Here is a 16,544-nt window from a genome sequence, read left to right on the forward strand (position 1 = left end):
GGCGTAGCGGCGTCTATGCAGCTTACTAGGCGGTGCGGGGCATTATCGGCTTATCGGCAAGGCAATTGCCGATACAGATAATGCCCAAAATCGTCATTATCGGCCGATAATATCGGCCATACCGATAATCGGTCGATCCCTAATACACAAACACTGTCATACATTTTCAACGCATCTCATACACCGCCATACACTCTAGTACATTCATTACCATACATATCACATTCACAATATATAATACACTACCATAACCATCATCCCATATATACAGACACACTGACAACACCCTACCACATTTTATAAGTGATCAGTAACTTGTAAATAACTCATGAAAGAATAAAGTTATGTTAAAACCAATCACATCATTGTTTTTCTTGTGAAATTCCCAATAAGTTTGATATGTCACATGACCCTCATCCTATTGAAAAAACTAAAGTTGGATTCAAAATGGCCGCCACGGTCACCACCCATCTTGAAAAGTTTCCCCCCTCACATATACTAATGTTCCACAAACAGGAAGTTAATATCACCAACCATTCCCATTTTATTAAGGTGTATCCATATAAATGGCCCACCCTGTATATTATATAAAAAGTCGAGTTGCTGCAGCACACTTATGGTGAAAAAAGTAGCTTTTATTCCAAACCAAACGTGTAAAAAAATGCAACGTTTCAGCTTCCCATGCAGCCTTTTTCAAGCATATATAAATATATTTATAGGTTTCCTCACCAATAAAAGATTATGCATGGAAGAATATGGAAGTAATACAATGGGGACAGGAGTGCAAGTGACAGGTCCTTACCTGCAGAGCAATGTCAAACGGTGTTAAATCATCATCACTCGGGCTCTTAAACATTTGTTTAGAGGCATCAACGAGGAAGATCAGACAGTCCCTGCCTCCGAAGCGAAACTCTACTCCAGCACAGGAACACAAACAAAAAGAAAAATTGTCAGTCTTCACAGAAGAAAAGTGAACATGCATACATTATTCTGAGAGAAAAAAAAAATTAAACATTGAAATGGTGAATATGTTCTGAAAATAAATATTTTTGTGTAAAACAAAGCACACACACAAAGCACACACAGGTCTATCTGGTAAGATAAAAACAAAACAAAAATGACGTATAATACTAAGACTCCTACCAAAAATGCCCCATCATCAAGGAGAAATATACATAAAAATTACTGCATTAAAAAAAATCTATATTTTATATACACTACAATAACTCACCTAATTTTAACCTCTTAAGGACCAAGGACGTATGAGTACGTCCTTGGTCCCGCTCCCGTGATATAACGCGGGGTCCCACGGTGACCCCGCATCATATCACGGCGGGCCCGGCATCATAGTGAAGCCGGGACCCGCCGCTAATAGCGCGCGGCACTGATCGCGCTGCCGCGCGCTATTAACCCTTTAGCCGCGCGCTCAAAGATGAGCCACGTGGCTAAAAATGAAAGTAAAAAGTGCCGGTTAGCTCAGGGAGCTGTTCGGGATCGCCGTGGTGAAATCGCGGCATCCCGAACCGCTGTACTACAGGAGGAAGGTCTGTTACCTTCCTTCCTGCAGTCCGATCGCCGATTGAATGCTTCAAGCCTGAGATCCAGGCTTGAGCAATCAATCACCGAAAACAATGATCAATGCATCTCTATGGAGATGCATTGAACAGTGTTAAAGATCAGTAAATGCAATGTTATAGCCCCCTATAGGAGCTGTAATATTGCAAAAGAAAAAGTGTAAAAAAATCATTAACCCTTTGAATTATCCCTTCCCCTAATAAAAGTTTGAATCACCCGGCATTTCCAATAATAAAAAAATAAAAATAGTGTAAATAAAAACAAAAATAAACATATGTGGTATCGCCGCGTGCGGAAATGTCCGAATTAAAAAAATATACCGCTAATTAAACCGCACGGTCAATGGCGTACGCGCAAAAAAATTCCAAAGTCCAAAATAGCGTATTTTTGGTCACTTTTTATATCATGAAAAGATGAATAAAAAGCGATCAAGAAGTCAGATCAATGTAAAAATGGTACCGACAAAAACTTCAGATCACGGCGCTAAAAATGAATCCTCACAGCGCCCTGAACACGGCAAAATAAAAAAGTTATAGGGGTCAGAAGATGACAATTTGAAACGTATAAATTTTCCTGCATGTAGTTATGATTTTTTTTCTGAAGTAATACAAAATCAAACCTATACAAGTAGGGTATCATTTTAACCATATGGACCTACAGAATAAAGATAAGGTGTCATTTTTACCGAAAAATTTACTACGTAGAAACGGAAGCCCCCAAAAGTTACAAAATGGCTGTATTTTTTCAATTTTGTCGCACAATGATTTTTTTTCCCGTTTCGCCGTAGATTTTTGGGTAAAATGACTAATATCATTACAAAGTAGAATTGGTGGCGCAAAAAATAAGCCATAATACAGATTTTTAGGTGCAAAATTTTAAGAGTTGTTTGGTAAGGAGGAAAAAACGAAAGAGCAAAAACCGAAAAACGCCCGGTCCTTAAGGGGTTAAAGGGATTCTGAAATGTCACATATATATACAGTAGGGTATTTATATATGACCTATCCTCAAAATAGGCTATCAATATTTGATCAGTGGGGAGCTGACTCCCTCTACCCCGAACAATCAGTAGTTCTGCAGAAGCACCACAGTTGGATGTATACGTGTGTGAACAGGCACAGGTCCCATAGACTTAAAGGGGTTATCCAGGTAAAAACTTTTTTTTATATATCAACTGGCTCCAGAAAGTTAAACAGATCTGTAAATTACTTCTATTAAAAATTCTTAATCCTTTTAGTACTGATGAGCTGCTGAAGTTGAGTTGTTCTTTTCTGTCTACATGCTCTCTGATGATGCCTGTCTCGGGAACTGTCCAGAGTAGAAGCAAATCCCCATACCAAACCTCTTCTACTCTGTGCAGTTCCCGAGACAAGCAGAGATGTCAGCAGAGAGCACTGTTGCCAGACGGAAAAGAACAACTCAACCTCAGCAGCTGATCATTAGTGGAAGGATTAAGATTTTTTAATAGAAGTAATTTACAAATCTGTTTCACTTTCTGGAGCCAGTTGATATAAAAAATATATATATTTTTTTTCCTGGAATACCCCTTTAATTGCTTGAAGATCGTCTGTGTATACGTGTTCTTCTCGGACCCAAAAGCGTGGTTTGCTTCACTTAAAGGGGTACTGTTCCGAACGCTGGAGCTGGGAGCTTATGATGTCAAGCCCCATCCCCTCATGACCTCACACCCCACCCCCTCAATGCAAGTCTATGGAAGGGGGGCGTGACGGCTGTCACGCCCCCTCCCATAGACTTGCATTGAGGGGGCGGGGTGGGGGTGTGACATCATGAGGAGGCGGGGCTATGATGTCACGAGCTCTCTACGCCGGCTCCAGCGTTCAGAACTGTTTGTTCCAAATGCTGAGCAGCGGAGTACCCCTTTAAAGTCAACGGGGCCGGTGTTTCCGTGCATGTATACATTGGCATCCCATTTTGACATGCTGCCGGCATATACATATACATGGAGGGCACAATCGTGGTGTTAGTTTGTCAACCAAAATTTCCAGGAAGATCTCTTACCACCAGGTTCCCCTTCCCCATCTTCATGTTCTTCATCCTCATTACCCTCTTCTTTATCATAGTAGTTGCTCCAGTCAGCCATTATTTTAGATATCTGCAAAGAAAGGGATATGTAAACCCCTTAATATCAATAAAATCATTGAAATCTTTCCAAGTGGATCATGAGAAGAAAATCACAAAGTTAAAACCGCAAACGAAACGCGTTTGTGTTTTTCTTCTCATGAGCCCCTTGGGAACATTTTAATAGGCGATAATATTTTTTGTACCTTTATGTGGATGCTGGATATCTACCATTTTCTTTTGCAATGTACCAGAATTCTAAGGTGTGAAGTAGATTTTCCATCATTAAAGTGTAAAGAGTAAACTATATGTCCACCATTTATTACCCAATTTGCAGCCTGATCTTTTACAGGAAAGTTTCTCTATGGTCCCATGAACCCAGAAATAATACATCTCAGGTAATATGGCACCTATAGAAGTACATGGGGCCTTTACCGTACCTCTGTATGACACAGATTTTATACAGTTTTTGTATGTCAGATGTGTTGGCAAATAAGAACCATTTGGCCCATCTAGTCAGCCCAATATTCTGAATACTATGAATAGTCCCTGGCCCTATCTTATATGAAGGATAGCCTTATATCTATCTCTATCTTATATGAAGGATATCCTTATACCAATATCTATCTTATATGAAGGATAGCCTTATACCTATTTCTATCTTATATGAAGGATAGCCTTATACCTATCTCTATCTTATATGAAGGATAGCCTTATACCTATCTCTATCTCTGTCTTATATGAAGGATAGCCTTATACCTATCTCTATCTTATATGAAGGATAGCCTTATACCTATCTCTATCTTATATGAAGGATAGCCTTATACCTATCTCTATCTTATATGAAGGATATCCTTATACCTATCTCTATCTTATATGAAGGATATCCTTATACCTATCTCTATCTTATATGAAGGATAGCCTTATACCTATCTCTATTTTATATGAAGGATAGCCTTATACCTATCTCTATCTCTGTCTTATATGAAGGATAGCCTTATACCTATCTTTATCTTATATGAAGGATAGCCTTATACCTATCTCTATCTTATATGAAGGATAGACATATCTATATCTTATATGAAGGATAGACATATCTATATCTTATATGAAGGATAGCCTTATACCTATCTCTATTTTATATGAAGGATAGCCTTATACCTATCTCTATCTTATATGAAGGATAGCCTTATACCTATCTCTATCTTATATGAAGGATATCCTTATACCTATCTCTATCTTATATGAAGGATAGCCTTATACCTATCTCTATCTTATATGAAGGATAGCCTTATACCTATCTCTTTCTTATATGAAGGATATCCTTATATCTATCTCTATCTTATATGAAGGATAGACTTACAGTCATGGCCGTAAATGTTGGCACCCCAAGGTGTCTGAGGCTCCCCTCGTTACACCTGCCGCCTCCCCGCCATGGAAGACCGGGACTGAGATCATCTATTAGCCGCCAGCCCCCGCAAGAGAGTCGCAGTGTGAGTGCTCTGTGTGTTCCTTTTCTTCTATGTTTGCTACAGTTATTAACAGTGTTTACACATACGTAGAGCACCTCCAGACACCATAGCTCCCTCCGATTCCAGGTTAGATGGAATATACTCACCTGTTCGATAATTATATACTCATACCACATTGGAAGATTGAAGTATTAGTGCTGTCTCCGTTTTTTCTTTGAGACTGGACTATAATTTATATTATAGCTTTATAGTACACGTCATTACGGATGTGGCAATACCTAGTATGTATATGATTTGTGTTTTTTTAATGATCATACGGGGCTTTTATTGGGAATGGGGCATTTATTTCATTATTTATTTTACAAGTCAGACTTTTATTATTTTATTTTTCACTTTTTACAAGTTATACTATGCTAGAATACATTTGTACTGCAGCATAGTAGAACCTGATGAGCTGCACACACTACAGCCTGTGTGATCCAGCCTCTGGTTGGATCTCACAGGCTTCCGTAGTTGGCAGACAGGAGGCCATCAGCTGGCCTCCTGCTGCCATAGCAACCATCGGCGACCCACGATCGTATTGTGGAGCCGCCGTTGGTGAACAGGGGAAGCACCCTCCCCCTGTCAACATCCTAGATGCCATGATCAGGATTGATCACGGCATCTATGGGGTTAATGCTGCAGTGGGACAGGCGCGATTGTGGCCCCGGCAGCTGCGGCAGGACCCAGGCTGTGATTGACAGCCGGGTCCTGCCGCCGGTCTCCTGAGCTGTGCGCACAGCAAGAGATCAGCAGGACGTATGCATAAGTCCCAGCACGCCAACGTGTCAGGTGCTGGGACGTATGCATACCTCCTATAGTGGGAAGGGGTTAAAGGGGTTATCCACCATAAGGTGGTTTTAGTACGTACCTGGCAGACAGTAATGGACATGCTTAGGAAGGATCTGCGCTTGTATTGGGGCTAAATGGCTATGTTGTGAGATTACCATAATGCATGAGGCTATCTTTTTGTGAACTGGCTATTTCCTGTTGGAGTTCATTCCCTCCAAATAAAAGTCCAATGATTAATTGTTTGAACGTGTGAGGTCAATTTTCTCCCTCACACACATAGGCCTCCCCACCTTTTGAAACACACCTCAGCTGCCTTCCATGCAATCGACCAGTGTTTTCTGACCAGGGATCCTCCAGCTGTTGCAAAACTACAATTCCTTGCAGAATAATCTCCCTCCCACCCAGAAGTTGCTCCACCCATTGAAGTAAAGACAGTCCCCTTCTGATCACCTAACTAGTGATGTAATGTCTCAGGCAGCACTACAACACTCATTTTGTATGCTGTCAAAAATAAACATTAGGGCAAAAATCACTGAAGAATTGTGAGATCAACATGAAACACAGATACAGACACTATATTATCAACTACACTAACTTTACAGCCCCTGTAGCACAGTCAAATAAAAAAAAATCCTGGAATACCCCTTTAATGCTTCATCAGGGAGTTGACTTCATCAGGGAGAAGGGGTTGACTTGCTGTTTGAAGGTAAGAGAGACCGCCCATTGTGTGAAGTGAGTTACCTGTAAAATCAATGTCAACCCCTTTAAAATCAATGTCAACAGGAGGCTGCTGCAAGGCAGAATCCATGCAAGCAGAATTTATGTATCTCTTATGTAACGTCAACGTGGCTCTTAAGAATTTATAGGCACCACTCATTTATTATTGTAATCGCTGCAAAACCACAACAACAACAACAAAAAACTGTCTGGTTTTGCCCGTAACACCCAATCACAGTTCAGCTTTCATTTTACCAGAGCTTGTAGGGATATGAAAGCTGAACACTAATTGGTTACATTAACGTGGTCTAAGGTGGTAGGAGGTGCTCAACCCCATGTGCAGTTGTGCACCTACGTTGGAGCGGAGGACCTGCACTTGTGGACCACAATATGGGTTCACTCCTGTGGTAAATGTATACAATGACATTGGCTAACCCTCAACACTGATGTCAAATTGAGACATTCTCCAGTATATCCTTATATTAAAGACATACCTGAGCCCGCACACCAACGCCAAGGTTACTCAAGTGGTACGGGACCTAACACTAAACCTGCCTGGCCGGATAAATAAAGCCAGGAACCAAATTACGGCAGCCTTGGGTCGGACTTGCAGATTGCTCCCCAGTTACCTCCAGTGTGGGTTAAGGGGGGGGGAGACAGGCTACAAGCCCCACCCTGGTTGGTTCATTTATAGCCGGCCTCACATGTGAAACCTTACTGCTACCCAGTAAGATAAAGGGTGCATTAGTATAAGCCATAAAAGCAGAATACCGGCTAAGGGTATATTCACACTACAGTGTGAACGGAATCTCTGGCAGCCGGCGGAAGAAGGACCGCGCGGCACTGAGCCATCACCATTGACGGCTATGCAGTGCTCGCGGACTTCTGAGCAAAGAATTAATATGTTCTGCGAATTCCGCGGGGAATTCCGTAGTTTGAACATACCCTTATAGTTAAATGCAGGTGGTTGTAGCAGGAAACTCTCAACCCCAAGTGCAGCTGTGCACCTTCCCTGGGGCGGAGGTCCTGCACTTGTGATCCGTTGCTATGGGCGATCCCCATCAAAAATTGTATATAATGGAGGATGCCTGCAGATGGCCACAAGTACCACAGTGGCATCCTTCACCAGATAAATGTGTATGTGGATGCGTAATGCACGATACATTAAACAATTACATTAACGTGGTCTAAGGTGATAGGAGGTTCTAAACCCCAAGTGCAGTTGTGCACCTACGTTGGCGTGGAGGACCTGCACTTGTGGACCACAATATGGGTTCACTCCTGTGGTAAATGTAAACAATGACATTAGAACTCTAATTGGTTGCTATGGGCAACATCCGGACAGATTTATGTATCTGGGACATTAAGTTCAATTGCTGAGATTTTACTAAAGAGACTATTTTAGATTGTGCATTGCAAAGGTTAAATAGCATCTAAAACAAACTGACATGCTTCAAAATAAAAAAATAAAACAATCCGCAGTATGCTCAGAATTCTACACCAGGACTAGACAAACCCCAGGCGCCAGGTTGACGAAGAATTTCATCCTGGTGCCGTGGATTCAGACATTCAATCTTGCCTCAATAGTTGTCATACCTGCTGACCGCCAGAGCGAAGAGGTAGGAGACACAGGTGCAAGGTGAGCACACAGCGGTGAGAGAAGAGCAGGGAGAAGCAGCCGCAGCAAGATACATATAGCGGATTGTGGTGATGAGGAGGAGAGCCCAGCAGGATTACCAGCAGCCGCACACAGCAGTCCTGCGGGGCTCCTCACATCCTATCAGGGAGATGCTAGCAGTAAGTGGCATGGAGCCCTGCCCTTCCCTGCTGCCGCCAGAGACAGTGTGTTCTTCCTTACCCCGCTGAGCACCCCTGGAGCCCGGAAAGACCCCCTGCAGGTACCGGCTCAGCAGCACATGCAGCAGGAGGGGAAGGAGCTGAGGAAGCGGCTGATGCTGGAGGAGTGGAGAAGCTGAGTGAGCTCCATCACCCATACGTGTTTGCATAACAGTTTTCCCATTTAGAATTCCTCCAGCTGTTGCAAAACTACAACTCCCAGCATGCCCGGACAGCCTGTCAATAGCACCTTTGGAAATATATTTAATGAAAAAATGTTGGATCTTTGTAAAGAGAACCTGTCATCAGATTTATGTCGTCAAAACCGCAAGCAGCATAAAACTGGTGCAGGCATTGTGATTTGGGGACACTATAAATTACTCTGATATGCCTGGGTATTTTTAAAGTACAGTGACCCCCCGACCTACGATGGCCCCGACATCCGATCATTTCAACATACGATGGCCTCTCAGAGGCCATCGCATGTTGAAGGCAGCATCAACATACGATGCTTTTATATGTCGGGGCCATCGCATAAACGACTATCCGGCAGCGCAGACTGCTTCACCTGCCACCGGATAGCCGTTTACGGTGCCCCGTGTGGTCCGCTGACGATCACTTACCTGTCCTCGGAGCTCCGGCGCGTCCTCTTCAGGATCCCCTGCATCGTCGGCGTCATCACGTCGCTGCGCACCCGTCCCGTCATCCAATAGGAGCGGCGTGCGTAACGACGTGATGGCGGTGACGGAGAGCGAGGATGCCGGGGAAGCAGAGGCCTTGCCGGAGCATCAGGGACACCCCGGGGACGCGGCGACAGCGATGGATGGCGACATCCAGGGCAGCGGTGACGAGCGGTGGGGACACGTGAGTATAACCTCCAATACCAGTGGTCTTCAACCTGCGGACCTCCAGATGTTGCAAAACTACAACTCCCAGCATGCCCGGGCAGCCGTTGGCTGTCCGGGCATGCTGGCTGTTGTAGTTTTGCAACATCTGGAGGTCCGCCGGTTGTAGACCACTGTCCTATACTTTACATTGCACGGATCCCTCAACATACGATGGTTTCAACAAACGATGATCCAGTTGGAACGGATTACCATCGTATGTTGAGGGACCACTGTAATATGTAGCAAGTAAAAGAAAGACCATCTGGCAATGCACTAATAATCAAATTACACTCACACTCAGGTGTGACGCTCAGATCCCGCCAGAGGAATATAATCCGGAAAGGCGGTACACACTCCAGTATTGCACACAGGGCTTCAATCCAAATACAGATATGAGAATGAATGGATAGCACTCACCGCTCATTGGGGGAGATTTATCATAACCTGTGCAGAGGAAAAGTTGCTGAGTTGCCCATAGCAACCAATCAGATCGCTTCTTTCGTTTTTCAAAGGCCTCTGAAAAATGAAAGAAGCGATCTGATTGGTTGCTATGGGCAACTCAGCAACTTTTCCTCTCCACAGGTCTTGATAAATCTCCCCCTTTACGCAAATCTTCTTTATTTCTTACTAGCTGATTACTCGTCACTGCCCAGTTTTTCCTATCTTATGCTTGTGGGGAAGAAAAAGTAACAAAGGAGGAAGATTTTGTCCTCATATCCCGTCCCTAAATCCTGACCCCATATCCCCTCCTCATATCCTGTCCTCATATCTCAACCCCATATCCTGACCTCAGCAAATCCTCAATATCCCTTCCTCAGGTGGGGCTGCGTTGTGGTGAAGATATTGAAAGTTGAAAATAAAAGGGGTGTGGCTTAAAAGGTGGGCGTGTCTTTGTGAGATGGGACATGGAATGCAGGGAGGGTGTGGCTTACCAGCCGGACTGACACATTCACCAGGAGATGCAGAGCGGAGTTTGTAGAGTAAGGCACCAGAAGTCCTATATACTTGCCTGGGACTTGAAACAAAAACCCCATCCTTCACATGGGGGCAGGTTAAGGGTTAATTTAACTATTAGAAATTTTTATCTGACATATACCGTAAGTAACATGTGACCAAGTATTATTAAAATATCTCCAGCTGTTTGGATGTTATGCTGGAACATACATTTCCCATTGGCAAAAACCCTGACCCTGGCAAATGGGGGTGAGTAAGGGTTAAATTACCTATCGTATGTTTGTTGTTGACATATACCGTATTTATCGGGGTATACCACGCACCGGCCTATAACACGCACCCTCATTTTACCAAGGATATTTGGGTAAAAAAAGTTTTTTACCCAAATATCCATGGTAAAATGAGGGTGCGTGTGTGCGCGTGTATACCCCGATCTACCCCCAGGAAAGGCAGGGGGAGAGAGGCCGTCGCTGCCCGCTTCTCTCCCCCTGCCTTTCCTGGGGTCTAGAGCGCTGCTGTCGGCCCTTTTCACCCCCTGGTTATCGGCGCCGCTGCCCGTTCTGTCCCCCTGACTATCGGTGCCGGCGCCCCATTGCCGGCGCTGATAGCCAGGGGGAGAGAAGCGGCGCCGACAGCCAGGGGGAGAGAAAGGGCAGCGGCACCCATTGCCGGCGCCGCTGCCCCGTTGCCTCCCCCATCCCCGGTGGCATAATTACCTGAGTCGGGTCCGCGCTGCTCCAGGCCTCCGTCGTGCGTCCCCAGCGTCGTTGCTATGCACGGCGCGGCGCTCTGACGTCATGCACCGCGCCGTTCAGTGCATAGCAACGACGCAGGGGACGCACGACGGAGGCCTGGAGCAGCGCGGACCCGACTCAGGTAATTATGCCACAGGGGATGGGGGGAGGCAACGGGGCAGAGGCGCCGGCAATGGGTGCCGCTGCCCCTTCTCTCCCCCTGGCTGTCGGCGCCGCTTCTCTCTCCCTGGCTATCGGCGCCGACACCGATAGTCAGGGGGACAGAACGGGCAGCGGCGCCGATAACCAGGGGGTGAAAAGGGCCGACAGCAGCGCTCTAGACCCCAGGAAAGGCAGGGGGAGAGAAGCGGGCAGCGACGGCCTCTCTCCCCCTGCCTTTCCTGGGGGTGTATCGGCGTATAACACGCACACAGACTTTAGGCTAAAAATGTTAGCCTAAAAAGTGTGTGTTATACGCCGATAAATACGGTAAGTAACATGTGTGAAAAGTTTCATGGTAATTTCTTTTGCCGTTTGGACGTGATGCTGGAACATACATACACACACGTTGAGTTTTATATATATACTAGCTGAGTACCCGGCGTTGCCCGGTTTTTCCTTCCTAATCCTTGTTGTGGAGGAAAATAAACAAAGGAGGAAGCTTTTGACTTCATATCCCGTCCTCATATATTGTTGTCATATCCCAAACCCATATCCCGTCCTCATATCTCGACCTCCTATCCTGACCTCCTATACCGTCCTCCTATCTTGACCTCCTATCCCGTCCTCCTATCTTGACCTCTTATCTCGACCTCATATCCCATCCTCCTATCCCGTCCTCCTATCTCGACCTCCTACCCTGACCCCCTATCTCATCCTCCTATCCAGTCCATCTATCCCATCCTCATATCTCGACCTCCTATCCCAACCTCCTATCCAGGTCCTCCTATCCCGGCCTCATATCCTGTCCCGTAACATGTGTACCAGGTATTGAAATATCTCCAGTCGTACAGAAGTTATGTGGGAACATACATTTCCCATTGATTTGCATTAGACTTTAAACAAAAACCCAGACCCTCACAAATGGGGGTAGTTAAAGGTTAAATTAACTATCCTATATTTTAAGTGAACATATAAGTAACATGTGACCAAGTCTTATCGAAATATCTCCAGCCGTTTGGAAGTTATGCAGTAACATATATTTCACATTGACTTGTATGGGACTTTAAACATAAACCCCGCCCCTGGCAAATGGGGGTGAGTAAGGGTTAAATTACCTATCCTATGTTTGTTGTTGACATATAAGTAACATGTGTGCCAAGTTTCATGTTAATATCTTTAGCCGTTTGGACGTGATGCTGGAACATACATACACACACACATACATACGTTGAGTTTTATATATATAGATACATCATAAAGTGACGTTGTGCAGGGGACAGCTTTGCTGCAGTGGGCATAGATGGTGGGGCGCTCCCGTAATGCCCGCTGCAGCAAAGCTGTTCTCTGCACGATGTCACTTTATGATGTATAAGAAATAAAGAAGATTCACGTTTAAAGAGCGGCGAGTGCTATCCATTCATTCTCATATCTGTATTTTTAAAGTAATCATAGTTTCATAATGCTGCCAGGACCCGTGTAACTAGTTATGGGGGCGGCTCCAGCTGTTGTAAGTAAAGCGCCTCACCCAGGGGGCGGCCAGGAAGAATTTATAACTTCATATCCTCACTATCCATGGAGCAAAACTGTCCCTGGGGGATGGTGAGGATAAAGATTTTACTGTATATAACACGTTGCCAAGTGTTATATATGGAAAAATCTACTGCCTGGTTCCCTTTTATTGTACGTTCACAGTATACGCAGATTTGATGCACAGGATTTTCTGCTGTAGATTTCAATGTAAACTAAATGACTGAGCGCAGCTTCTAATCTGCAGTTACACATCCTGCGCATCAAATCTGTGCAAGATCCTGTATGTGTGAACGTACCCTAAAGGGGTACTGCAGTCTAATACAACTTATCCCCTATTCGCAGGATAGGGGATAATTGTCTGATCGTGGGGGTCCGAAAGCTGGGTCCCCCGACGATTTCCTGCACAAGGCCTCAGCACTGCCATGGCTAATACCGGACATTACCGATCGTGGTGATGTCTGGTATTAAAGAAAATGCTTCCCGGCAGCTCAGTCGGGCTGATCGGGATCACCGTGGTACAACCGCAGTCCCTACCTTCCTCCTCAGCGTCCTATTGTTCTATGCCTGAGATCCAGGCTGGAGCAGCAGAGCGCGGATAACACTGATCAATGCTATGCTATGGCATATCATTGATCAGTGTCTGCAATCAGAAGATTGCTTGTTATAGTCCTCTAGTGGGGCCATAAATGTGTAAAATGTGGTAACTTTGTATACCCTAAAAAAAATTGTATAAAAACATAAAAAAGTCCCATCAAAATATAAATTTGGTATCATTTTAATCTGTATGGACCTACAGAATAAATATAAGGGGTCATTTTTACCAAAAAGTGCACTACGTAGAAACTGAAGCGGGGGTCCGAGCGCTGAGCCCAAGGCTCTCCCCTGAATATATCTCTATGGGAGAACTAAAAGTAGCAGAACAGAATGGAGTGGGTGTGATGGCCCCAGCTTTGGATGGGGGTAGTGACCCGCCACTCTTCAGGGGAGAGCCGGGGCTCCATACAGAAGATCGCGGAGGGCCCCAGCGCTGGAACCCCCACCAGGATTTAGAAGGGAAAAAGATAAAGAGCTTGTTAAGGGGAGTAGGAAGCATGTTTCTCTGGTAAGATATATTACAAAGCTTCTTCTATTCACTTGTACTATTAATTTATGTAAACTTTGATGAAACAACATTGACCATTTAAGAGCTGTCTATAAAATAAAAATAAGTTTTGCGAACTGCTGTCTCATAGTACTGTCAACACAAACACACAGAGAATGGAGGGAGGTGGTAGAGCGCCATCTTTCGGCCAGAGTGGGTAGACTCTTGTTGTTAGATTTGAAGTGACCCCATAAAATCATCACATGACCCACTCGCGTGACGTCACTGCGGCCATTACCCTATGACACCTGCAAACAGACATCCCTACAGCAGCGATAGGCATACAGTTGTCACACGTGACTCCGGTAAGTCATTGGCGGTTATTATTGCTACAACCTCATACAGTCACGTTACAGTAGGGACCCCCCAAATACAATCCCTCCGGCGGTCAGCCCCCCACTCACTTCCCGCCAATCACACACCTCACACTACCCACCGCTCTCCAAGTCCAGATTACAGACTCCGAGCCCTACCACGTCATCAATCCGCGCCAGCACTTAGTGGGCGGGGCATGATGGATCAGCACGTTTACTTCCTGACAGTTCGCGGCTCCCATTGGTCGTGACAGTGCAAATAGGCGTGTCCTGCCCTACAGCGGTGTGTTTCCTCGAGCCTGCGTGTGTGGGCCTTCTCGCCGCTCGCTGTGATTGGCTGGCCTCACCGCAGTGGGCGTGTCCTGTCGTAGTAAGCTCCGCCTTTTGTTGCCGGGCTGTCAGACCGCATCCCCGGTTTGTGGTGGACTGTACGGACTTATAGCGTCATCATGGATCCAGCCCAGGGCCCGCAGCCGGTGCAGCTCTACGTGTACGACCTCTCCCGGGGCCTGGCCCGCCGCCTGAGCCCTGTCATGCTCGGTATGTTATGTCTCCTCTATGTGTGTGTACGGCGCTTGTGTAACTGTCACTTGAGTGGAAGCTGGTGAGAAGGTGATTGAATTGACTGCTGCTGCCATCTGAGCTCCATACTGCCACCTACAGGTCTAGAGTGTCAATGTCAGGTGAGGGGAAAATCCTAGAAATCTAGCTGTTCCTAGAATGAGAAGTGTTCATCTGATCACGTGTCTGTCTTATATCTTTATTTACATCATTTATTTCTTTTCCTTCTCCAAGGCAAACAGCTGGAAGGCATCTGGTAAGTCATTACGTTATAAGTTATGTCTTTTCACTCTTGTTTTTTCCTCCTCGCCCACCACCCTTGTTATTGTATGGCAGTGTTCTCCAAACCTGGCGCAAAACTACAACTCCCAAAATGACAGGTGGAGGCTCTCTATCTGTTGTACAACTCCCATCATGCCAGGACAGGTGGAGGCTCTCTATCTGTTGTACAACTCCCATCATGCCAGGACAGGTGGAGGCTCTCTATCTGTTGTAACCTTGAACTTTCAGGCCATGATGGGAGTTGTAGGTTCACTACAGATTTCTCTCTCCTGTTTGACCAGGATTGCCACCTTTCTTGCAAAAAAAATACTGCCCATGGTAGTTTGTATAATTAATTATATATGCGTGACATCACAGGAAGTCCTGCCCATAAACATCGCGTCACGTAATGGCACAGGGGGATCAGAGGGGGGGATTGAAATGGCAGAGGGGGGGGGTCAGAGGGAGGGATTGAAATGGCAGAGGGGGGGTATTGAAATGGCACAGGGGAGGGGGGTCAGAGGGGGGGGATTGAAATGGCACAGAGGGGGTCATAGGGGGGGGGGGGGGATTGAAATCACACAGCCCTCCCCCTCCCGGATCCCCCTGTGGCATTTTGATTCCCCTGATCCCCCCTGTGCCATTTTAACTGATTAAACCCCACAACACCTCACTGTACCATATGCATTTTAATTAGACTCCCTCCTTAATTTCCCCGCTGGTCTCTAGTGCTGCCTGTACCTCACTGCAGGCAGCCTCTCTTGCAGGCAGTCTGTTGCTGCCGGCGGGCTTTCTATGAAGGCGGCACCAACAGTGACGAGTGTCGTCTTCCCGCGCGGCTCCTCAGCGCAAGAGGACGTCATAGAAATACCACCTACTCTGGTAAATTACCGGCTGGGTGGCATCCCTGGGATTGACAGGAGTGCTAGCCCACCCTCAATTACTGGACTTTGTCTATGCCTGTGCTTCAGCTTGGACAAAGTCATGATTTTATAAGCCATGATTCCTATAAAAAGGAAATAACATTTTCTTATGAAGTATATTAGAAAGGATAATGGTTTTTCCAAGATGAACATATAAAAGTTTTTGTATCTAATAGTGCCCATTTAAACTTCTTTTTGTAAATTTTGCTGCCCTGATTCCATCTTCACAGAATTAACAGATGTATAAAATCTCCTTTTTAATATATCTTCCATAATATCTTTTGGTTACTAGGTTTAGATACGGTAACGGATGCTCTTTAATGTATTTTTTATGAAAATCATTTAGGCCAAACCTACAAAAAACTATTGTATGGCCTAAGAATAATTGTCAGGATGTATAGTACACACAGCGACCAGCAGGGGGAGTATTTCTCCATGAAGAATGACTAGGCAGATCATGACACTGCTGCCTTGTCACCTCCAGGAAGTTTAAATGGCAACTTACGGTACACAAAATTATAGAACATTTTAACTTTGGCAAACACAGAAATCCATCACCTTAAGTGTATT

General features: G+C 45.2%; 2 protein-coding genes across 5 annotated transcripts in view; one reads left to right on the top strand and one right to left on the bottom strand.

Annotated features, from left to right (window-relative positions):
* Positions 1 to 14,517, bottom strand: part of XRCC6 (X-ray repair cross complementing 6) — a 47,033-nt gene extending 32,516 nt beyond the window's left edge. Inside the window, exons 1-3 of one of the 3 annotated variants that reach the window (XM_056523843.1) lie at positions 14,389 to 14,517; positions 3,592 to 3,685; positions 803 to 912 (exon numbers count right to left, since the gene is read on the bottom strand). In XM_056523843.1, coding sequence (XP_056379818.1) covers positions 803 to 912; positions 3,592 to 3,673 — 192 coding nt within the window. In that variant the 5' untranslated portion in view covers positions 3,674 to 3,685; positions 14,389 to 14,517. Of the gene's footprint in view, positions 1 to 802; positions 913 to 3,591; positions 3,686 to 14,337 lie in introns of all 3 variants that reach the window. The other 2 variants (XM_056523841.1, XM_056523842.1) reach the window with 2 other exon arrangements.
* A 120-nt stretch (positions 14,518 to 14,637) lies between these two features.
* The window catches only part of DESI1 (desumoylating isopeptidase 1), a 30,050-nt gene continuing 28,143 nt past the window's right edge, over positions 14,638 to 16,544 (top strand). The window contains exons 1-2 of one of the 2 annotated variants that reach the window (XM_056523844.1): positions 14,638 to 14,769; positions 15,025 to 15,046. In XM_056523844.1, the coding sequence (XP_056379819.1) occupies positions 14,679 to 14,769; positions 15,025 to 15,046 (113 nt within the window). In that variant the 5' untranslated portion in view covers positions 14,638 to 14,678. Of the gene's footprint in view, positions 14,770 to 14,797; positions 14,913 to 15,024; positions 15,047 to 16,544 lie in introns of those variants that run through there. The other variant, XM_056523845.1, reaches the window with a different exon arrangement.

This window comes from Hyla sarda, chromosome 6 (assembly GCF_029499605.1).
Source record: "Hyla sarda isolate aHylSar1 chromosome 6, aHylSar1.hap1, whole genome shotgun sequence".
Lineage (NCBI taxonomy): Eukaryota > Metazoa > Chordata > Amphibia > Anura > Hylidae > Hyla > Hyla sarda.